Source organism: Zonotrichia leucophrys, chromosome 3 (genome assembly GCF_028769735.1).
Source record: "Zonotrichia leucophrys gambelii isolate GWCS_2022_RI chromosome 3, RI_Zleu_2.0, whole genome shotgun sequence".
Lineage (NCBI taxonomy): Eukaryota > Metazoa > Chordata > Aves > Passeriformes > Passerellidae > Zonotrichia > Zonotrichia leucophrys.
This window is the reverse complement of record NC_088172.1, coordinates 114,029,797-114,054,674: the sequence shown is the minus strand read 5'-3', so window position 1 is coordinate 114,054,674 and position 24,878 is coordinate 114,029,797. Positions and strand designations below refer to the sequence as shown.

The window sequence follows — 24,878 nt, the reverse complement described above, 5'->3', positions numbered from 1 at the left end:
TGGGATATTTTGGGAATTTTTGGAATATTCTGGGATATTTTGGAATATTTAGGATAATCTGGAATATTTTGGGATATTTTGGGATATTCTGGGATATTTGGAATATTTTAGAATATTTTGGGATATTTTGGGATTTTTTTCCAGCTATTTTGGAATAGTTCAGAACATTTGGGGATATTTTGGAATAATCTGGGATATTTTGGGATATTTTGGGAATTTTTGGAATATTCTGGGATATTTGGGGATATTTTGGAATAATTTGGGATTTTCAAAATATTCTGGGATATTTTGGGATATTTGGGAATACTTTGGAATATTCTGGGGGATTTTTGGATATTCTGGGATATTTGGGAATATTTTGGGATATTCTGGGATATTTTGGGATTTTTTCAGATATTTTGAAATAGTTTGGAATATTTGGGGATATTGGGGATATTTGAGGATATTTTGGAATATTCTGGGATATTTGGAATCTTTTAGAATATTTTGGGATTTTTTGGGATTTTTCTCAGCTATTTCGGAATAGTTCAGAACATTTGTGGATATTTGGGGATATTTTGGAATAACCTGGATTTTTCAGAAATATTCCAGGAATTTTTTGGGATGGATCCCAAACCCCCGGGTGGATTTTGGGGTTTGGATTTTTGGCCGCACCCCAAACTCCCCAATCCCTTTCCCCTCCTCGATTCCCCATGGACAAAAACCCCCAAAAATTCCCAAAAAATCCCGGAATTCCTCACCTGGAACTGCAGCTGGGGCGCCAGCAGGTTATTATGGGATGGCGGCTTGTACATGGGCCGGCTGGGCTGTGGGAATGCGGCCAAAAAATTGGAATTTTTTCCTGGATTTTTCAGGAAAAATTCCCGAATTTTCGCGGGGAAAAATTCCCGAAATTTCCCAAAGCATTCCCGACCTTGGGAGGCGGCTCCGGGAAGGGCTCCAGGATTTTGGGGGCTCGGTGGCGGCCGCTCCTCTGCTGCTCCTGCGCCAGCTCCGTCTCCATCAGGTGGATGTCGCTGCGGGGAGGGGGAAAATGCGGGAATTTTCCATAAAAATTCCCAATTCCCAAAGATTTTTCCCGGATTTTTCATCCTCGTTCCCAACCCTCCATCCCACTCCTCAATTCCCTTTGGGGTTGGAAGGTTTCGTTTCCCAGGAATGGCTCTAAATCCAAAATTTTCCATAAAAATTCAAAAATTCCAGATTTTTACCCATCATTCCCAACCCTCCATCCCTGCATGGATCCTCCAGAATTTCCTTTGGAATTCAAAAGTTTCAATTCTCAGCAAAGGCTCTAAATCCAAAGTTTTCCATAAAAATTCCCAATTCCCAAAGATTTTCCCGGATTTTTCATCCTCGTTCCCAACCCTCCATCCCACTCCTAAATTCCCTTTGGGGTTGGAAGGTTTCTTTTCCCAGGAATGGCTCTAAATCCAAAATTTTCCATAAAAATTCAAAAATTCCAGATTTTTACCCATCATTCCCATCCCTCCATGGATCCTCCAGAATTCCCTTTGGAATTGGAGGGTTTCAATTCTCAGCAAAGGCTCTAAATCCAAAGTTTTCCATAAAAATTCCCAATTCCCAAAGATTTTCCCAGATTTTTCATCCTCGTTCCCAACCCTCCATCCCACTCCAGAATTCCCTTTGGGGTTGGAAGCTTTCGTTTCCCAGGTTTGGCTCTAAATCGAAAATTTTCCATAAAAATTCAAAAATTCCAGATTTTTACCCATCATTCCCAATCCTCCATCCCTCCATGGATTCTCCAGAATTCCCTTTGGAATTGGAGTGATTCAATTCTGAGGAACGGCTCTAAATCCAAAATTTTCCATAAAAATTCCCAATTTCCAAAGATTTTCCCAGATTTTTCCATCCACATTCCCACCTCTCCATCCCATTCCAGAATTCCCAGCCTTGGAGCCCCTTTGGAAGGTTTGGATTCCAGGAAATCTCCTGAACCCAAAATTTTCCATAAAAATTCAAAAATTCCAGATTTTCACCCATCATTCCCAACCCTTCATCCCTCCATGGATCCTCCAGAATTCCCTTTGGAATTGGAGGCTTTCGATTCTGAGGAACGGCTCTAAATCCAGAATTTTCCAAAAAATTCCCAATCCCAAAGCTTTTCCCACATTTTTCCTCTCAACATTCCCATCTCTCCATCCCATTCCAGAATTCCCAGCCTTGGAGACCCCTTGGAAGGTTTGGATTTCCCAGGAAATCTTCTGATCCCAAAATTTTCCATAAAAATTCAAAAATTCCAGATTTTTACCCATCATTCCCATCCCTCCATGGATCCTCCAGAATTCCCTTTGGAATTGGAGGGTTTCAATTCTGAGCAACGGCTCTAAATCCAAAATTTTCCATAAAAATTCCAATCCCAAAGTTTTTCCCGGATTTTCATCCTTGTTCCCAACCCTCCATCCCACTCCTAAATTCCCTTTGGGGTTGGAAGGTTTCTTTTCCCAGGAATGGCTCTAAATCCAAAATTTTCCATAAAAATTCAAAAATTCCAGATTTTTCCCCATCATTCCCAACCCTCCATGGATCCTCCAGAATTCCCTTTGGAATTGGAGGGTTTGGATTCCCAGGAACGGCTCTAAATCCAAAATTTTCCATAAAAATTCCCAATTCCCAAAGATTTTTCCCGGATTTTTCATCCTCGTTCCCAACCCTCCATCCCACTCCTAAATTCCCTTTGGGGTTGGAGGGTTTTGATTCCCAGGAATGGCTCTAAATCCAGAATTTTCCATAAAAATTCAAAAATTCCAGATTTTTACCCATCATTCCCAACCCTCCATCCCTCCATGGATCCTCCAGAATTCCCTTTGGAATTGGAGCGTTTCCATTCTGAGGAAAGGCTCTAAATCCAAAATTTTCCATAAAAATTCCCAATTCCTAAGTTTTTCCCGGATTTTTCATCCTCGTTCCCAACCCTCCATCCCACTCCTAAATTCCCTTTGGAATTGGAAGGTTTCGTTTCTGAGGAATGGCTCTGAACCCAAAATTTTCCATAAAAATTCAAAAATTCCAGATTTTTACCCATCATTCCCAACCCTCCATCCTTCCATGGATCCTCCAGAATTCCCTTTGGAATTGGAGGGTTTGGATTCCCAGGAAAGGCTCTAAATCCAAAATTTTCCATAAAAATTCCCAATTTCCAAAGTTTTTCCCAGATTTTTCATCCACATTCCCACCAATCCATCTCTCCATGGATCCTCCAGAATTCCCTTTGGAATTGGAGGGTTTCGATTCTGAGGAACGGCTCTAAATCCAAAATTTTCCATAAAAATTCCCAATCCCAAAGTTTTTCCCAGATTTTTCCCCTCAACATTCCCATCTCTCCATCCCATTCCAGAATTCCCAGCCTTGGAGCCCCTTTGGAAGGTTTGGATTTCCCAGGAAATCTTCTGATCCCAAAATTTTCCATAAAAATTCAAAAATTCCAGATTTTTACCCATCATTCCCAACCCTCCATGGATCCTCCAGAATTCCCTTTGGAGCTGGAGGGTTTCAATTCTGAGGAACGGCTCTAAATCCAAAATTTTCCATAAAAATTTCAAATTCGAAAATTTTTCCCAGATTTTTCATCCACATTCCCACCAATCCATCCCTCCATGGATCCTCCAGAATTCCCTTTGGAATTGGAGGTTTGGATTCCCAGGAACGGCTCTAAATCCAAAATTTTCCATTAAAATTCCCAATCCCAAAGTTTTTCCCAGATTTTTCCCCACATTCCCAACCCTTCCATCCCATTCCAGAATTCCCATCCTTGGAGACCCCTTTGGAAGGTTTGGATTCCCAGGAAATCTTCTGAACCCAAAATTTTCCATAAAAATTCAAAAATTCCAGATTTTTACCCATCATTCCCAACCCTCCCATCCCTCCATGGATCCTCCAGAATTCCCTTTGGAATTGGAGGGTTTGGATTCCCAGGAAAGGCGCTAAATCCAAAATTTTCCATAAAAATTCCCAATTCCCAAAGTTTTTCCCGGATTTTTTCCCCCACATTCCCACCCCTTCCATCCCTCCATGGATCCTCCAGAATTCCCTTTGGAATTGGAGGGTTTGGATTCTGAGGAATGGCTCTAAATCCAAAATTTTCCATAAAAATTCCCAATTCCCAAAGATTTTTCCCGGATTTTTCATCCTCGTTCCCAACCCTCCATCCCACTCCTAAATTCCCTTTGGGGTTGGAAGGTTTCTTTTCCCAGGAATGGCTCTAAATCCAAAATTTTCCATAAAAATTCCCAATCCCAAAATTTTTCCCAGATTTTTCCCCTCAACATTCCCATCTCTCCATCCCATTCCAGAATTCCCAGCCTTGCAGACCCCTTGGAAGGTTTGGATTTCCCAGGAAATCTTCTGATCCCAAAATTTTCCATAAAAATTCAAAAATTCCAGATTTTTACCCATCATTCCCAGGAAATCTTCTGATCCCAAAATTTTCCATAAAAATTCAAAAATTCCAGATTTTTACCCATCATTCCCAACCCTCCATGGATCCTCCAGAATTCCCTTTGGAATTGGAGGTTTTCAATTCCCAGCAAAGGCTCTAAATCCAAAATTTTCCATCAAAATTCCCAATTTCCCAAAGTTTTTCCCACATTTTTCATCCACATTCCCACCAATCCATCTCTCCATGGATTCTCCAGAATTCCCTTTGGAATTGGAAGGTTTGGATTCCCAGGAAATCTCCTGAACCCAAAATTTTCCATAAAAATTCAAAAATTCCAGATTTTTACCCATCATTCCCAACCCTCCATGGATCCTCCAGAATTCCCTTTGGAATTGGAGGTTTTCAATTCCCAGCAAAGGCTCTAAATCCAAAATTTTCCATAAAAATTCCCAATCCCAAAGTTTTTCCCGGATTTTCCATCCTCGTTCCCACCAATCCATCCCACTCCAGAATTCCCTTTGGGGTTGGAAGGTTTCAATTCTCAGCAAAGGCTCTAAATCCAAAGTTTTCCATAAAAATTCCCAATTCCCAAAGATTTTCCCAGATTTTTCATCCTCGTTCCCAACCCTCCATCCCACTCCAGAATTCCCTTTGGAATTGGAGCGTTTCCATTCTGAGGAAAGGCTCTAAATCCAAAATTTTCCATAAAAATTCCCAATTCCAAAGTTTTTCCCAGATTTTTCCCCTCAACATTCGCATCTCTCCATCCCATTCCAGAATTCCCAGCCTTGGAGCCCCTTTGGAAGGTTTGGCTTCCAAGGAAATCTTCTGAACCCAAAATTTTCCATCAAAATTCAAAAATTCCAGATTTTTCCCCATCATTCCCAACCCTCCCATCCCTCCATGGATCCTCCAGAATTCCCATTTGGAGATGGAATTTTTTGCTTCTCAGGGAAGGCTCTGAACCCAAACTTTTCCATAAAAACTCCCGACCTCTCACTTTTCCAAACTTTTTCCTCCCCATTCCCAACCTTCCATCCTTCCATGAATCCCTGCAGGAATTCCCAGCCTTGGAGACCCTTTGGAGATGGAGGGTTTCAATTCTGAGGAAAAGGCTCCAAATCCAAAATTTTTCCATTGAAATTCCTGATCTGAGGTTTTTTTTCCCAGATTTTTCCTCCCCATTCCCAACCGTTCCTTCCTTCCATGGATCCTCCGGCATTTCCAGCCTTGGAGACCCTTTGGAGGGTTTTGTTCTGAACCCAAACTTCTCCATAAAAAGTCCCCAATCTTGAATTTTTTCTCGATTTTTCTCCCACATTCCCCCCAACATTCCCACCCCTTTCCATGGTTCCTCCAGCATTCCGGGCCCACCTGAGGCTGCAGAGCAGCTCCTGGAATTTGGGCTTGGAGGAACCTTGGAGACCCTTTGGAGACCCTGTCCTGGGAACCAAAGCCCTTCCAACCCCATCCCCTTCCAAAGGGTCTCCAACACCAAACTTTTCCCATGAAAACTCCCAATTCCGAGGTTTTTCCCCTCAACATTTCCATGGTTCCTCCACCATTCCAGGTCCACCTGAGGCTGCCGAGAATTTGGGCTTGGAAGAACCTTGGAGACCCTTTGGAGACCCTGTCCTGGCAACCAAAGCCCTTCCAACCCCATCCCCTTCCAAAGGCTCCTCCAACACCAAACATTTCCCATGAAAACTCCCAATTCCAAGCTTTTTCCCCTCAACATTCCCACCCCTTTCCATGGATCTTCCAGAATTCCGGGCCCACCTGAGGCTGCAGACGAGCTCCTGGAATTTGGGCTTGGAGGAACCTTGGAGACCCTGTCCTGGGAACCAAAGCCCTTCCAACCCCATCCCCTTCCAAGGGCTCCTCCAACACCAAACTTTTCCCATGAAATCTCTAAGGTTTTCCCATCTTTTTCCTCTCAACATTCCCACCCCTTTCCATGGTTCCTCCACCATTCCAGGCCCACCTGAGGCTGCAGACGAGCTCCAGGCATTTGGGCTTGGAGGAACCTTGGAGGAACCTTGGAGACCCTTTGGAGACCCTTTGGAGACCCTGTCCTGGCAACCAAAGCCCTTCCAACCCCATCCCCTTCCAAAGGGTCTCCAAAGGTTCCTCCAAGGCTCCTCCCACACCAAACTTTTCCCATGAAAACTCCAATTCCAAGCTTTTTCCCGGATTTTTTCCCCCACATTCCCACCCCTTCCATCCCTCCATGGATCCTCCAGAATTCCCATTCGGAGATGGAATTTTTTGCTTCTCAGGGAAGGCTCTGAACCCAAACTTTTCCATAAAAACTCCTGATCTCTCACTTTCCCAAACTTTCTCCTCCTCATTCCCAACCTTCCATCCTTCCATGAATCCCCGCAGGAATTCCCAGCCTTGGAGACCCTTTGGAGATGGAGGGTTTCAATTCTGAGGAAAAGGCTCCAAATCCAAAATTTTCCATTAAAATTCTCGATCTGAGGTTTTTTTTTCCCAGATTTTTCCTCCACATTCCAACCTTCCATCCTTCCATGAATCCCTGCAGGAATTCCCAGCCTTGGAGAACCTTTGGAGGGTTCTGCTTCCGAACCCAAACTTCTCCATAAAAATTCCCAATATCAAATCTTTCCTCGATTTTTCTCCCACATTCCCCCTAACATTCCCACCCCTTTCCATGGATCTTCCAGAATTCCAGGCCCACCTGAGGCTGCAGACGAGCTCCTGGAATTTGGGCTTGGAGGAACCTTGGAGACCCTTTGGAGACCCTTTGGAGACCCTTTGGAGACCCTGTCCTGGGAACCAAAGCCAAAGGCTCCTCCAACACCAAACTTTTCCCACGAAAACTCCCAATTCCGAGCTTTTTCCCATCTTTTTCCCCCCAACATTCCCACCCCTTTCCATGGTTCCTCCAGCATTCCAGGCCCACCTGAGGCTGCAGAGCAGCTCCTGGAATTTGGGCTTGGAGGAACCTTGGAGACCCTTTGGAGACCCTTTGGAGACCCTTTGGAGACCCTTTGGAGACCCTGTCCTGGGAACCAAAGCCCTTCCAACCCCATCCCCTTCCAAAGGGTCTCCAAAGGTTCCTCCAAAGGCTCCTCCAACACCAAACTTTTCCCATAAAAACTCCCAATTCCAAGGTTTTTCCCCTCAACATTCCCACCCCTTTCCATGGTTCCTCCACCATTCCAGGCCCACCTGAGGCTGCAGACGAGCTCCTGGAATTTGGGCTTGGAGGAACCTTCCCCTTCCAAAGGGTCTCCAAAGGTTCCTCCAACACCAAACATTTCCCATGAAAACTCCCAATTCCGAGCTTTTTCCCATCTTTTTCCCCTCAACATTCCCACCGTTTTCCATGGATCCTGCACCATTCCGGGTGCACCTGAGGCTGCAGAGCAGCTCCTGGAATTTGGCCTTGGAGGAACCTTGGAGACCCTTTGGAGACCCTGTCCTGGGAACCAAAGCCCTTCCAACCCCATCCCCTTCCAAAGGGTCTCCAAAGGTTCCTCCAAAGGCTCCTCCAACACCAAACCTTCCCATGAAAACTCCCAATTCCGAGGTTTTTCCCCTCAAAATTCCCACCCTTTTCCATGGATCCTCCAGCATTCCAGGCCCACCTGAGGCTGCAGAGCAGCTCCTGGAATTTGGGCTTGGAGGAACCTTGGAGGAACCTTGGAGACCCTGTCCTGGCAACCAAAGCCCTTCCAACCCCATCCCCTTCCAAAGGGTCTCCAAAGGTTCCTCCAAGGTTCCTCCAACACCAAACATTTCCCATGAAAACTCCCAATTCCGAGCTTTTTCCCATCTTTTTCCCCTCAACATTCCCACCCCTTTCCATGGATCTTCCACCATTCCAGGTCCACCTGAGGCTGCTGAGAATTTGGGCTTGGAGGAACCTTGGAGACCCTTTGGAAAACCTTTGGAGACCCTGTCCTGGGAACCAAAGCCCTTCCAACCCCATCCCCTTCCAAAGGGTCTCCAAAGGTTCCTCCAAGGTTCCTCCAACACCAAACTTTTCCCACAAAAACTCCCAATTCCAAGGTTTTTCCCCAATTTTTCCCCTCAACATTCCCACCCCTTTCCATGGTTCCTCCACCATTCCAGGCCCACCTGAGGCTGCAGACGAGCTCCTGGAATTTGGGCTTGGAGAAGCCTTGGAGGAACCTTGGAGACCCTTTGGAGAACCTTTGGAGAACCTTTGGGGACCCTGTCCTGGCAACCAAAGCCCTTCCAACCAAAACCCTCCAAAGGTTCTCCAAGGCTGGAAATGCCGGAGGATCCGTGGAAGGAAGAAACGGTTGGGAAAGTGGAGGAAAAATCTGGGAAAAACCCTCAGATCAGGAATTTTAATGGAAAATTTTGGATTTGGAGCCTTTTCCTCAGAATTGAAACCCTCCATCTCCAAAGGGTCTCCAAGGCTGGGAATTCCTGCGGGGATTCATGGAAGGATGGAAGGTTGGGAATGAGGGGGGAAAAGTTTGGAAAAGTGAGAGGTCGGGAGTTTTTATGGAAAAGTTTGGGTTCAGAGCCTTCCCTGAGAAGCAAAAAATTCCATCTCCAAATGGGAATTCTGGAGGATCCATGGAGGGATGGAAGGGTTGGGAATGTGGGGGGAAAAATCCGGGAAAAACTTTGGAATTGGGAGTTTTCATGGGAAAAGTTTGGTGTTGGAGGAGCCTTGGAGGAACCTTTGGAGACCCTGTCCTGGCAACCAAAGCCAAAGGCTCCTCCAACACCAAACATTTCCCATGAAAACTCCCAATTCCAAGCTTTTTCCCCTCAAAATTCCCACCCCTTTCCATGGATCTTCCAGCATTCCGGGCCCACCTGAGGCTGCAGAGCAGCTCCTGGAATTTGGGCTTGGAAGAACCTTGGAGACCCTTTGGAGACCCTTTGGAGACCCTGTCCTGGGAACCAAAGCCCTTCCAACCCCATCCCCTTCCAAAGGGTCTCCAAAGGTTCCTCCAAAGGTTCCTCCAAGGCTCCTCCAACACCAAACTTTTCCCATGAAATCTCTAAGGTTTTCCCCATCTTTTTCCTCTCAACATTCCCACCCCTTTCCATGGATCCTCCACCATTCCGGGCCCACCTGAGGCTGCAGAGCAGCTCCTGGAATTTGGGCTTGGAGGAACCTTGGAGGAACCTTGGAGACCCTTTGGAGACCCTGTCCTGGGAACCAAAGCCCTTCCAACCCCATCCCCTTCCAAAGGCTCCTCCAACACCAAACATTTCCCATGAAAACTCCCAATTCCAAGGTTTTTCCCCTCAAAATTCCCACCCCTTTCCATGGTTCCTCCACCATTCCGGGCCCACCTGAGGCTGCAGAGCAGCTCCTGGAATTTGGGCTTGGAGGAACCTTGGAGACCCTTTGGAGACCCTTTGGAGACCCTTTGGAGACCCTGTCCTGGCAACCAAAGCCCTTCCAACCCCATCCCCTTCCAAAGGGTCTCCAAAGGTTCCTCCAAAGGTTCCTCCAAAGGTTCCTCCAACACCAAACTTTTCCCATGAAAACTCCCAATTCCAAGCTTTTTCCCCTCAACATTCCCACCCCTTTCCATGGTTCCTCCACCATTCCGGGCCCACCTGAGGCTGCAGAGCAGCTCCTGGAATTTGGGCTTGGAGGAACCTTGGAGACCCTTTGGAGACCCTGTCCTGGGAACCAAAGCCAAAGGCTCCTCCAACACCAAACTTTTCCCGTGAAAACTCCAAGGTTTTTCCCATCTTTTTCCTCTCAACATTCCCACCCCTTTCATGGATCTTCCAGAATTCCAGGCCCACCTGAGGCTGCAGAGCAGCTCCTGGAATTTGGGCTTGGAGGAACCTTGGAGACCCTTTGGAGACCCTTTGGAGACCCTGTCCTGGCAACCAAAGCCCTTCCAACCCCATCCCCTTCCAAAGGGTCTCCAAAGGTTCCTCCAAAGGTTCCTCCAAGGCTCCTCCAACACCAAACATTTCCCATGAAAACTCCCAATTCCAAGCTTTTTCCCCTCAACATTCCCACCCCTTTCCATGGTTCCTCCACCATTCCAGGCCCACCTGAGGCTGCAGACGAGCTCCTGGAAGCGGGGCCGCTCGGCGGGGTCGTAGTCCCAGCAGCGCGTCAGCAGCGAGTAGAGCACGGGCGGGCAGGCGTCGGGCTTGGGCAGGCGGTCGCCCTTCTCCAGCACCGCGATCACGTCCTTGTTGTCCAGCCAGAAGAACGGCTGCTTGCCGAAGCTCAGGATCTCCCACACGCACACGCCTGAGGGGGACGGGGGGATCGGGAATCCAGCGGAAATCCCGGGATACCCCATTCGGAATCCCAGGATTCCCCAGTTCTGAATTCCAGGATCCCTCAATTCTGAATCCCAGAATCCCACTTTGAATCCCAGAATTCCCCGATTCTGAATTCCAGAATCCCCCAATTCTGATTCCCAGGATCCCCCAGTTCTGAATTCCATGATCCCTCAATTCTGAATCCCAGGATCCAACTCTGAATCCCACAATCCACAGTTCTGAATCCTGGAATCCCCAACGCTGAATCCAGAATCCCCAACTCTGAATCTCAGATTCCCCAATTCTGAATCCAGGATCCCCCAATTCTGAATCCCAAAATTCCACAACTCTGAATCCCAGAATCCCACAAATCTGAATCCACAATCCCACCCATTATGACAAATCCCAGAATCCCACGATTCTGAATCCCAGGATCCCCCAATTCTGAATCCCAGGATCCCCCAGTTCTGAATCCCAGGATCCAACTCTGAATCCCAGGATCCCACAATTCTGAATCCCAGAATCCCACTTTGAATCCCAGGATCCCACAAATCTGAATCCCAGGATCCCCCAACTCTGAATCCCAAGATCCCACCCGATTCAGAATCCCTGAATCCCCAACTCTGTAACCTAAAATCCCACAACTCCGAATCCCAGGATCCCACAAATCTGAATCTCAGGACCCCACAATTTCGAATCCCAGAATCCCCCAGTTCTGAATCCTACGATCCCACAATTCTGAATCCAGGATCCCACCCACAAAGCTGAATCCCAGAATCCCACCCCATTATGACAAATCCCAGGATCCCATGATTCTGAATCCCAGAATCCCACAATTCTGAATCCCACAATCCCCCAACGCTGAATCCAAGAATCCCAATATTCTGAATCCCAGAATCCCATTATTCTGAACCCTGGAATCCCCAATTCTGAATTCCAGAATCCCACAACTCTGAATCCCAGAATCCCACAACTCTGAATCCCAGAATCCCACAACTCTGAATCCAAGAATCCCAAAATTCTGAATCCCAGAATCCCCCAATTCTGAATCCCAAAATCCCCCAATTCTGAATCCCAAGATCCCACACGATTCAGAATCCCAGAATCCCCCAATTCTGAATCCCAGAATCCCCCAATTCTGAATCCCAAAATCCCCCAACTCTGAATCCCAAGATCCCACACGATCCAGAATCCCAAAATACCCCAACTCTGAATCCAAGAATCCCACTATTCTGAATCCCAGGATCCCCCAATTCTGAATCCCAGAATCCCACAGTTCTGAATCCCAGAATCCCCCAATTCTGAATCCCAGAATCCCCCAATTCTGAATCCCAGAATCCCACTCTGAATCCCAGGATCCCACCCCCGTGATTCTGAATCCTGGGACCCCACGCCCCATTCTGAATCCCAGAATCCCCCAACTCTGAATCCCAGAATCCCACAAAGGTGAACCCTTGAATCCCACAGTTCGGAATCCAAAGATCCCCAGTTCTGAATCCAGGATCCAACTCTGAATCCCAGGATCCCCCCATTCTGAATCCCAGGATCCCCCAGTTCGGAATTCCAGGATCCCTCAATTCTGAATTCCAGGATCCCCCAGTTCTGAATTCCAGAATCCCACAACTCTGAATCGCAGAATCCCACTTTGAATCCCAGGATCCCACAAATCTGAATCCCAGGATCCCACAATTCTGAATCCCAAAATCCCCCAACTCTGAATCCCAGAATCCCACAATTCTGAATCCCAGAATCCCACAATTCTGAATCCCAGGATCCCACCCCACAAAGCTGAATCCCAGAATCCCACCCAATATGACAAATCCCCGGATCCCCCAATTCTGAATCTCAGGATCCCCCAATTCTGAATCCAGAATCCCACAAAACTGAATCCCATGATCCCACAAATCTGAATCCCAAGGTCACCCAATTCTGAATCCCAGAATCCCACAATTCCGAATCCCAGAATCCCCCAGTTCTGAATCCCAAAATCCCGTAACTCTGAAACCCAAGATCCCACAATTCTGAATCCCAAAATTCCCCAGTTCTGAATTCCAGAATCCCACAATTCTGAATCCCAAAATCCCACAACTCTGAATCCCACAACTCTGAATCCCACAATCCTCCAATTCTGAGTCCCAAGATCCCTCAATTCTGAATCCCAGGATCCAACTCTGAATCCCAGGATCCCACAATTCTGAATCCAAAAATCCCCAACTCTGAATCCCAGGATCCCACAATTCTGAATCCCAAAATCCCCCAACTCTGAATCCCAGAATCCCCCAACTCTGAATCCCAGGATCCCACAACTCTGAATCCCAGGATCCCCCAATTCTGAATCCCAAAATCCCACAATTCTGAATCCCAGGATCCCACCCCACAAAGCTGAATCCCAGAATCCCACCCCATTATGACAAATCCCAGGATCCCATGATTCTGAATCCCAGAATCCCCCAATTCTGAATCCCAGGATCCCACAACTCTGAATCCCAGGATCCCCCAATTCTGAATCCCAGGATCCCCCAGTTCTGAATCCCAGAATCCCACAATTCTGAATCCCAGAATCCCACAATTCTGAATCCCAGGATCCCCCAATTCTGAATCCCAGAATCCCACAATTCTGAATCCCAGAATCCCCCAACTCTGAATCCCAAAATCCCACAACTCTGAATCCCAGAATCCCCCAATTCTGAATCCCAAAATCCCACAACTCTGAATCCCAGAATCCCACAATTCTGAATCCCAGAATCCCCCAATTCTGAATCCCAAGATCCCACAACTCTGAATCCCAAAATCCCCCAACTCTGAATCCCAGAATCCCCCAACTCTGAATCCCAAGATCCCACACGACCCAGAATCCCGGAATCCCCCAATTATGAATCCCAGAATCCCCCAATTCTGAATCCCAGGATCCCACCCCACAAAGCTGAATCCCAGAATCCCACCCCATTATGACGAATCCCAGGATCCCATGATTCTGAATCCCAGAATCCCCCAACTCTGAATCCAAGAATCCCACAACTCTGAATCCCAGAATCCCACAATTCTGAATCCCAGGATCCCCCAATTCTGAATCCCAGAATCCCACAGTTCTGAATCCCAGAATCCCCCAACTCTGAATCCCAAAATCCCACAACTCTGAATCCCAAGATCCCACACGATTCAGAATCCCAAGATCCCACACAATCCAGAATCCCAAAATTCCCCAACTCTGAATCCCGGAATCTCCCAACTCTGAATCCCAGAATCTCCCAGCTCTGAATCCCAAAATTCCCCAACTCTGAATCCCAAGATCCCACCCGATCCAGAATCCCGGAATCCCGCCCCGTTCCCGCCCCTCACCGAACATCCAGACGTCGCTGGCCGTGGTGAAGCGCCGGAAGTTGATGGATTCCGGCGCCATCCACTTGATGGGGAGGCGCGAGATGGAAGCTGGAAGGAGCCGGGAATGATCCCGATCCCACAATTCCCCCATTCCCGGCCATCCCGAGGGATTCCCGGGATCCCCGATCCCGCGGGATGGATCCCACCTTTGTAGTACTCCTCATCCTCGATGTAGCGCGAGAGGCCGAAGTCGCCGAGCTTGACGCACTCCGGGGAGGCCACCAGGATGTTCCGGACGGCGATGTCCCTGCGGTTCGGGATTTGGGATTGTGGGAATTGGGATTATGGGAATTGGGATTATGGGAATTGGGGTTTCGGATATGGGATATGGGATATGGGATAATGGACAGTGGAGGCCACCAGGATGTTCTGCACGGGGATGTCCCTGCGGTTCGGGATTTGGGATCCGTGGGATTGGGGATTATGGGAATTGGGATTTCAGATGTGGGATTTGGGATATGGGATGTGGGATTTGGGATATGGGATAGGGGATATGGGATGATGGAAGAGCCACCAGGATGTTCCGGACGGCGATGTCCCTGCGGTTCGGGATTTGGGATTATGGGAATTGGGATGATGGGAATTGGGATTATGGGAATTGGGGTTTCGGATGTGGGATTTGGGATATGGGATATGGGATATGGGATGTGGGATATGGGATATGGGATATGGGATATGGGATATGGGATATGGGATGTGGGATATGGGATAATGGGATATGGGATATGGGATATGGGATATGGGATATGGGATACGGGATATGGGAATTGGGATTTCGGATGTGGGATTTGGGATGTGGGATATGGGATATGGGATTTGGGAATAGGGATATGGGATTATGGGAATTGGGATTTCGGATGTGGGATCTGGGATTTGGGATATGGGATCCATGGGATTTGGGATCTATGGGATAATGGGATTATGGGAATTGGGATTGTGGGAATTGGGATTTCGGATGTGGGATTTGGGATATGGGATATGGGATGTGGGATATGGGATGTTGGATATGGGATATGGGATATGGGATATGGGATGTGGGATATGGGATATGGGATTTGGGATATGGGATGTGGGATATGGGATATGGGATATGGGATGTGGGATGTGGGATGTGGGATATGGGATATGGGATATGGGATATGGGATATGGGATATGGGATGTGGGATGTGGGATATGGGATATGGGATATGGGATATGGGATATGGGATATGGGATGTGGGATGTGGGATATGGGATATGGGATAATGGACAGTGGAGGCCACCAGGATGTTCCGGACGGCGATGTCCCTGGGATTTGGGATCCGTGGGATTATGGGATATGGGATTTGGGATCCATGGGATAATTAACGCGGTTTGGGATTTGGGATGTGGGATTTGGGATTTGGGATAGGGGATATCGGCATACCGGGATAATGGGATATGGGATATCAGGTATGGGATAACATCATAAAGGGATTTGGGGTATGGGATATGGCATATGGGATATTGGGGTAATGGGATAATGGGATAATGGGATAATGGGATAATGGGATAATGGGATAATGGGATAATGGGATAATGGGATATGGGATATTGGGGTAATGGGATAATGGGATAATGGGATAGTGGGATAATGGGATAATGGGATAATGGGATAATGGGATAATGGGGTAATGGGATAATGGGATAATGGGATAATGGGATAATGGGATATTGGGGTAATGGGATAATGGGATAATGGGATAATGGGATATGGGATAATGGGATAATGGGATAATGGGATAATGGGATAATGGGATAATGGGATAATGGGATATTGGGGTAATGGGATAATGGGATAATGGGATATTGGGGTAATGGGATAATGGGATAATGGGATAATGGGATAATGGGGTAATGGATAATGGGACACTGGGATAATGGGACAAGGGATAATGGGATAATGGGATAATGGGATAATGGGATATGGGATATGGGATAACGTGATAATGGGACAATGGGGTAAATGGGTAATGGGATATGGGATAATGGGATATGGTGGATAATGGGATATTGGGGTAATGGGATATGGGATAATGGGATAATGGGATATGGGATAATGGGATATGGGATAATGGGATATGGGATATGGGATAATGGGATGTGGGATATGGGATATGGGATAATTAATGGGATATGGAATAGGGGATATGGGATAACGGGATAATGGGATAATGGATATGGATATGGGATAATGGGATAATGGATAAGAGATAATGGGATATGGGGTAATGGGATAATGGGTAATGGGTAATGGGATATGGGATAATGGGATAATGGGATAATGGGATATGGGAACCGAATAATGGGATAATGGGATAATGGGATAATGGGACACTGGGATAATGGGATATTGGGATAATGGGGTAATGGGATATTGGGATAATGGGATATTGGGATAATGGGGTAATGGGATAATGGGATATGGGATAATGGATATGGGATAATGGGATATTGGGATATTGGGATAATGGGATAATGGATAATGGGATATGGATAATGATATGGGATAATGGGATATGGGTAATGGATATGGGATATGGATAATGGGTAATGGGATATTGGGGTAAATGGGATTGGAATGGGTAATGGGATAATGGGATAATGGGATAATGGGGTAATGGGATAATGGGATATGGGATAATGGGATATGGGATAATGGGATATGGGATGGAGCAGAGCCCTCACCCAGCTCCCGCATCTCCCCACCCCTGCTCCTGCCCCATCTCCCACCATCCCCCCATCCATCACCCCAACTTCCCCCACCCGTCCCAGAATTCCGTGGGGCTCCAGCCCCATCCCGAATCCCGAATCCTGAATCCCAAACCCTAAATCACAAATCCCGCTCCAAATCCCAAATCCAACTTCCAAATCCCAAATCCCAAACCCCAAACCTCAATCCCAAATATCAAATCCCAAATCCCAAATCTCAAATCCCGCTCCCAAATCCCAAATCCCAAACCCCAAATCCCAAACCCCAAATCCCAAACCCCAAACCCCAAATCTCAAATCCCGCTCCCAAATCCCAAATCCCAAATCCCAACTCCCAACTCCCAAATCCCAAACCCCAAATCCCAAATCCCAAACCCAAATCCCAAATCCCAAATCCCAAACCCCAAACCCCGAATTCCAAACCCCAAACCCCAAATCACGAATCCCAAATCCTGCTCCCAACTCCCAAACCCCGAAGCCTGAACCTCAAATCCCAAACCCCGAACCCCGAACCTCAAACCCCAATCCCCAAACCTCAAACCTCAAACCCCAAACCCAAATCCCACATCCCAAACTCCAAATCCCAAACCCCAAATCCCAACCCCCAAACCCCAAAACCCAAAACCCAAATGCCAAGTCCTGAATCCCAACTCCCAAACCTCAATCCCAAATCCTGAATCCCAAATCCCAAATCCCAAACCCCAAATCCCAAATCCCAACTCCCAACTCCCAAACCCCAAACCCCAAACCCCAACTCCAACACTCCCAACTCCCAAAATCCCAAACCCCAAACCCCAAACCCCAAACCCAAATTCCCAACCCAACCCCAAACCCCAAACCCCAAATCCCAAACCCCAAATCCCAAACCCCAAACCCCAAATCCCAACTCCCAAATCCCAACTCCCAAACCCCAAACCCCAAATCCCAAACCCCAAATCCCGAATTCCCATCCCCAAATCCTGAACCCCAAACCCAAAACCCTGAACCCCAAACCCAATATCAAACCCCAACTGCCAAACCCCAAACCCCAAACCCCAAATCCCAAATCCCAAATCCAAATCCCAAACCCCAAACCCCAAACCCCAAACCCCAAACCCCAAACCCCAAATTCCCACCCCAAATCCCAAACCCCAAACCCCAAACCCCAAATCCCAAACCCCAAACCCCAACTCCCAACTCCCAACTCCCACCTCCCAAACCCAAACCCCAAATCCCAAACCCCAAATCCTGAATTCCCATCCCCAATCCTGAACCCCAAACCCAACTCCCAAACCCCAAACCCCGAATTCCCATCCCAAATCCCAACTCCCAAACCCCAAACCCTAAATCCCAAACCCCAAACCCCAAATCCCAAACCCCAAACCCCGAATTCCCATCCCAAACCCCAACTCCCAACTCCCAAACCCCAAACCCCAAACTCCAAACCCCAAACCCTGAATCCCAAATCCCGATCCCACATCTCAAACCCCAAACCCCAAACCCCGAATTCCCATCCCAAATCCCAACTCCCAAACCCAAACCCTAAATCCCAAGCCCCAAACCCCAAACCCCAAACTCCAAATCCCGAATTCCCATCCCCAATCCTGAACCCCAAACCCAAAACCCCAAACCCCGAATCTCAAACCCCAAACCCCAAACCCCAAACCCCAAACCCCAAACCCCAAATCCCAAATCCCAAATCCCAAACCCCAAACCCCAAATCCCAAACCCCAAATCCCAAACCCCAAACCCCAAACCCAAATGCCAAATCCTGAATCCTAAATCCCAAACCTCAATCCCAAATCCCAAATCCCAAATCCCAACTCCCAAACCCCAAACCCCAAATCCCGAATCCCAAATCCCAACTCCCAAACCCCAAACCCTGAACCCCAAACCCCAAATCCCACCTCCCAAACTCCAAACCCCAAATCCCAAACCCCAAATCCCGAATTCCCATCCCCAATCCTGAACCCCAAACCCAAAACCCCAAACCCCAAACCCTAAATCCCAAAACCCAAACCCCAAATTCCCATCCCAAGCCCCAGACCCCAAACCCAAAATCCCAAACCCCAAACCCCAAACCCTGAACCCCGAATTCCCATCCCAAATCCCAACTCCCAACTCCCAAACCCCAAATCCCAAATCCCAAACCCCAAATCGCAAATCCCAAATCCCAAATCCCAAATCCCAAATCCCAAATCCCAAATTCCGAATTCCCATCCCCAATCCCAAATCCCAAACCCCAAACCCCAAACCCCAAACCCCAAACCCCAAACCCCAACCCCCAAACCCCAAACCCCAAACCCCAACCCCAAACCCAAATCCCAAACCCCAAATCCCAAACCCCAAACCCTAAATCCCAAATCCTGATCCCACATCTCAAACCCCAAACCCCGAACCCGAAATCCCGAATCCCAAATCCCAAGCCCCAAACCCCAAACCCCAAATCACGAATCCCAAATCCTGCTCCCAACTCCCAAACCCCAAACCCCAAACCCCAAACCCCAAACCCCGAATCCCAAATCCCGATCCCAAATCTCAAACCCCAAACCCCAAACCCCAAACCCCGAACCCCAAATCACGAATCCCAAATCCTGCTCCCAACTCTCAAACCCCGAAGCCTGAGCCCCAAACCCCGAACCCCAAATCCCAAACCCCGAACCCGAACCCCAAACCCCAGACCCCAAATCCCAAATCCCAAACCCTGAATCCCAAACCCCAAACCCCAAACCCCGAACCCCAAACCCCGAACCCCAAACCCCAAACCCCAAACCCCGAATCCCAATCCCATTCCCGGCTCCCACCTGTGGACGCAGCTGACGGCCTCCAGGTAGGCCAGGGCCTTGCTGACCTGCAGCGCGAAGAGCACCAGCGTGGGCACGGCCAGGCCCGCCCGGTTCTGCTCCAGGTACCGGCCCAGCTGCAACGGCACCGGCAACAAACGGTGACATCACACCGGGAACGGTGACGTCACACCGGGAACGGCGGTGTCACACCGGGAACGGTGATGTCACACCGGGAATGGTGGTGTCACACCGGGAACGGCGGCGTCACACCGGGAATGGTGACGTCACACCGGGAATGGCAGCGTCACACCGGGAACGGTGATGTCACACCGGGAATGGTGATGTCACACCGGGAATGGTGATGTCACACCGGGAATGGTGGTGTCACACCGGGAATGGTGACGTCACACCGGGAACGGCGGCGTCACATCGGGAATGGTGACGGTGTCACACCGGGAACGGTGACGTCACACCGGGAATGGTGGTGTCACACCGGGAATGGTGGCGTCACACCGGGAATGGCGGCGCCACACCGGGAATGGTGACGTCACACCAGGAATGGCGGCGCCACACCGGGAATGGCAACGGTGTCACACCGGGAACGGAACGGTGTCACACCGGGAATGGTGACGTCACACCGGGAATGGTGATGTCACACCAGGAATGGCGGTGTCATGCCAGGAATGGTGGCGTCACACCGGGAATGGTCACGTCACATCGGGAATGGTGACGTCACACCAGGAACGGTGATGTCACACCGGGAATGGCGGTGTCATGCCAGGAATGGTGGCGTCACACCGGGAATGGTCACGTCACATCGGGAATGGTGACGGTGTCACACCGGGAACGGTGACGTCACACCGGGAACGGTGACGTCACACCGGGAATGGTGGCATCAGGGAACGGTGACGTCACACCGGGAACGGCAACGGTGTCACACCGGGAACGGTGACGTCACACCGGGAACGGCGGCGTCACACCGGGAATGGTGACGTCACACCGGGAATGGTGATGTCACACCGGGAATGGCGGTGTCACACCGGGAATGGTGATGTCACACCGGGAATGGTGGTGTCACACCGGGAACGGTGACGTCACACCGGGAATGGTGACGTCACACCGGGAATGGCAACGGTGTCACACCGGGAATGGCAACAGTGTCACACCGGGAACCCATGGACCCATGGATTCTGTCCTCTCCATCATTCCCACCAGGATCCATGGATCCTCTCCTCTCCATCCATGAGGATCCATGAGGATCCATGGGTCCTGCCCTCTCCAAAACTCCCACCAGGATCCATGGATGGTGCCCTCTTCATCCATGAGGATCCATGAAGATCTATGAGACTCCATGGATCATGCCCTCTCCATCATTCCCACCAGGCTCCATGGACCCTGCCCTCTCCATCATTCCCACATGGATCCATGGATCCTGCCCTCTCCATCATTCCCACCAGGATCCATGGATTCTGTCCTCTCCATCATTCCCACCAGGCTCCATGGATCCTGCCCTCTCCATCCATGAGGATCCATGGATGGTGCCCTCTCCATCATTCCCACCAGGATCCATGAGGATCCATGGATTCTGTCCTCTCCATCCATGAGGATCCATGAAGATCCATGGATCCTGCCCTCTCCATCATTCCCACCAGGATCCATGGATCCTGCCCTCTCCATCCATGAGGATCCATGGATCCTGCTCTCTCCAAAATTCTCCTAAGGATCCATGGATCCTGTCCTCTCCATCCCTGAGGACCCAAGGACCCTGCTGTCTCTATCCATGACAATCCATGGATGGTGCCCTCTCCATCCATGAAGACCCATGAGGATCCATGAGGATCCATGGATCCTCTCCTCTCCATCCATGAAGATCCATGGGTCCTGCCCGCTCCAAAACTCCCACATGGATCCATGGATGGTGCCCTCTCCATCATTTCCACCAGGATCCATGAGGATCCATGGATTCTGTCCTCTCCATCATTCCCACCAGGATCCATGGATTCTGTCCTCTCCATCATTCCCACCAGAATCCATGGATTCTGTCCTCTCCATCATTCCCAAGAGGATCCATGGATTCTGTCCTCTCCATCCTTCCCACCAGGATCCATGGATCCTCTCCTCTCCATCCATGAAGATCCATGGATCCTGTCCTCTCCAAAACTCCCACATGGATCCATGGATGGTGCCCTCTCCATCATTCCCACCAGGATCCATGAGGATCCATGGATGCTGTCCTCTCTATTCATGAGGATCCCTGATGATCCATGGATCCTGCTCTCTCCATCCATGAAGATCCATGAGGATCTGTGGATCCTTCCATGTGGATCCATGAAGGTCCATGAGTATCCATGGGTCCTGCCCTCTCCAAAACTCCCACCAGGATCCATGGATGGTGCCCTCTCCATCATTCCCACCAGGATCCATGAGGATCCATGGATTCTGCTCACTCCATCCATGAGGATCCATGGATTCTGTCCTCTCCATCCATGAGGATCCATGGATGGTGTCCTCTCCATCATTCCCACCAGGATCCATGGATCCTGTCCTCTCCATCCATGAGGATCCATGGGTCCTGTCCTCTCCATCCATGAGGATCCATGGGTCCTGCCCTCTCCAAAACTCCCACATGGATCCATGGATGGTGCCCTCTCCATCATTCCCACCAGGATCCATGAGGATCCATGAAGCTCCATGGATCCTGCCCTGTCCATCCATGAAGATCCATGAGGACCCATGGATCCTTCCATGAGGATCCATGAAGGTCCATGAGGATCCATGGATCCTGTCCTCTCCATCATTCCCACCAGGACCCATGGATTCTGTCCTCTCCATCCATGAGGATCCATGAAGATCCATGGATCCTGTCCTCTCCATCATTCCCACCAGGATCCATGGATTCTGTCCTCTCCATCCATGAGGATCCATGGGTCCTGCCCGCTCCAAAACTCCCACCAGGATCCATGGATTCTGTCTTCTCCATAATTCCCACCAGGATCCATGGATCCTGCTCTCTCCAAAATTCTCCTAAGGATCCATGGATTCTGTCCTCTCCATCCAAGAGGATCCATGGATCCTGCCCTCTCCATCATTCCCACCAGGATCCAGGAGCATCCATGAGGATCCATGGATCCTGTCCTCTCCATCCATGAGGATCCATGGATGGTGCCCTCTCCATCATTCCCACCAGGATCCATGAGGATCCATGGATTCTGCTCACTCCTTCCATGAGGATCCATGGATTCTGTCCTCTCCATCATTCCCACCAGGCTCCATGGACCCTGCCCTCTCCATCCTTCCCACCAGAATCCATGGATTCTGTCCTCTCCATCATTCCCACCAAGATCCATGGATCCTGTCCTCTCCATCATTCCCACCAGGACCCATGGATCCTGCCCTCTCCATCATTCCCACCAGGATCCATGGACCCTGCCCTCTCCATCCATGAGGATCCACGGATCCTCTCCTCTCCACCCACGAGAACATGACCAGGAACGGGGTCGGGATGGAGGTCCCACCTCTCCGTAGGGATAGAGCTCCATGACGATCCAGGTGGGCTCGTCCTCGGCGATGCCGATGAGCTTCACGATGTGCGGGTGGTCCAGCTTCTTCATCAGCACTGCGGGGACACCACAATTCCCACCGAGGGTCCCCCCAAATCCCGGGAATTCCCACCCCTGGTGGACATTGTCCCGGATTTCCCACAGGGGTTGGAGATCCTGGAGTTCGGGTTCCTCAGGAAGGGATTCCAGAAGGTTCTCCACCTCTCCAGGAATCCTTTCCTATCATTTGGGGGTTTTTTTGGGAGGTCCTATCCTGGGTTTTTGGGCATGGATCGACTCCTTTGTCCTGCATCCTGGATTCCAAGGGCTCCTTGTTCCCTCAGGATCCCAAAAAACCCCAAAAGGACCTTCAGGATCCCAAAATATCTCACCAGGACCTTCAGGATCCCAAAAAGGACCCTCAGAATTCCAAAAAACCTCAGCAGGACCTTCAGGATCCCAAAAAACCTCACCAGGACCTTCAGGATCCCAAAAAACCTCAGCAGGACCTTCAGGATCCCAAAAATCTTCACCAGGACCTTCAGGGTCCCAAAAATCTTCACCAGGACCCTCAGGATCCCAAAAAACCCCAACAGGACCTTCAGGATCCCAAAAAACCTCAGCAGGACCCCCCGGGATCCCAAAAACCACAGCAGGACCCTCAGGATCCCAAAAATCTTCACCAGGATCCTCAGGATCCCAAAAATCTTCACCAGGACCTTCAGGATCCCAAAAAAACCCAAAAGGACCTTCAGGATCCCAAAAAACCTCACCAGGACCCTCAGGATCCCAAAAAACCTCACCAGGACCTTCAGAATTCAAAAAAACCTCAGCAGGACCTTCAGGATCCCAAAAATCTTCACCAGGACCCTCAGGATCCCAAAAAACCCCAAAAGACCTTCAGGGTCCCAAAAATCTTCACCAGGACCTTCAGGATCCCAAAAAACCTCACCAGGACCCTCAGGATCCCCAAAAAACCCCAAAAGCACCTTCAGCATCCCAAGAAACCTCAGCAGAACTGTCAAGATCCCAAAAATTCCACCATGACCTTCAGAATCCCAAAAAAACCCAAAAGAACCCTCAGGACCCCCAAAAAAACCCACAAGAACCTTCAGGACCCCAAAAAACCCCAAAAGAACCTTCAGGATCCCAAAAAACCTCAGCAGAACCATCAAGATCCCAAAAAACCTCATGAGAACCTTCAGGATCTCCAAAAAACCCCACAAGAACCTTCAGGACCCCAAAAAAACCCAGAAGAACCTTCAGGACCCCCAAGAAACCCCAGAAGAACCTTCAGGACCCCAAAAACCACCACCAGGACCTTCAGGAACCCCAAAAAACCCAAAAAAAACTATCAGGACCCCAAAAAACCCCCAAAGAACCTTTAGGAACCCCCCAAAAACCCCAAAAGAACCTTCAGGATCCCAAAACACCTCAGCAGAACCATCAAGATCCCAAAAAACCCCAAGAGAAACTTCAGGATCCCCAAGAAACCCCAGAAGAACCTTTAGGACCCCAAAATTCTCCACCAGGATCTTCAGGAACCCCAAAAAAACCCTCAGGACCCCAAAAATCTCCACCAGGACCTTCAAGATCCCCAAAAAACCCCCAAAGAACCCTCAGGACCCCCAAGAAACCCCAGAAGAACCTTCAGGACCCCAAAAACCACCACCAGGACCTTCAGGAACCCCAAAAAACCCCAAAAGAACCCTCAGGAACCCCAAAAAAACCCCAAAAGAACCTTCAGGACCCCCAAGAAACCCCAAAAGAACCTTCAGGACCCCAAAAACCACCACCAGGACCTTCAGGAA

At 49.2% G+C, this 24,878-nt stretch overlaps 1 protein-coding gene across 1 annotated transcript in view; it reads right to left on the bottom strand.

Annotated features, from left to right (window-relative positions):
- Positions 1–24,878, bottom strand: part of PTK2B (protein tyrosine kinase 2 beta) — a 118,419-nt gene that overhangs the window by 27,819 nt on the left and 65,722 nt on the right. The window contains exons 17-23 of the mRNA XM_064710083.1: positions 23,044–23,144; positions 19,547–19,662; positions 14,179–14,279; positions 13,991–14,080; positions 10,433–10,637; positions 914–1,016; positions 741–806 (exon numbers count right to left, since the gene is read on the bottom strand). Coding sequence (XP_064566153.1) covers positions 741–806; positions 914–1,016; positions 10,433–10,637; positions 13,991–14,080; positions 14,179–14,279; positions 19,547–19,662; positions 23,044–23,144 — 782 coding nt within the window. The remainder of the gene's footprint in view (positions 1–740; positions 807–913; positions 1,017–10,432; positions 10,638–13,990; positions 14,081–14,178; positions 14,280–19,546; positions 19,663–23,043; positions 23,145–24,878) is intronic.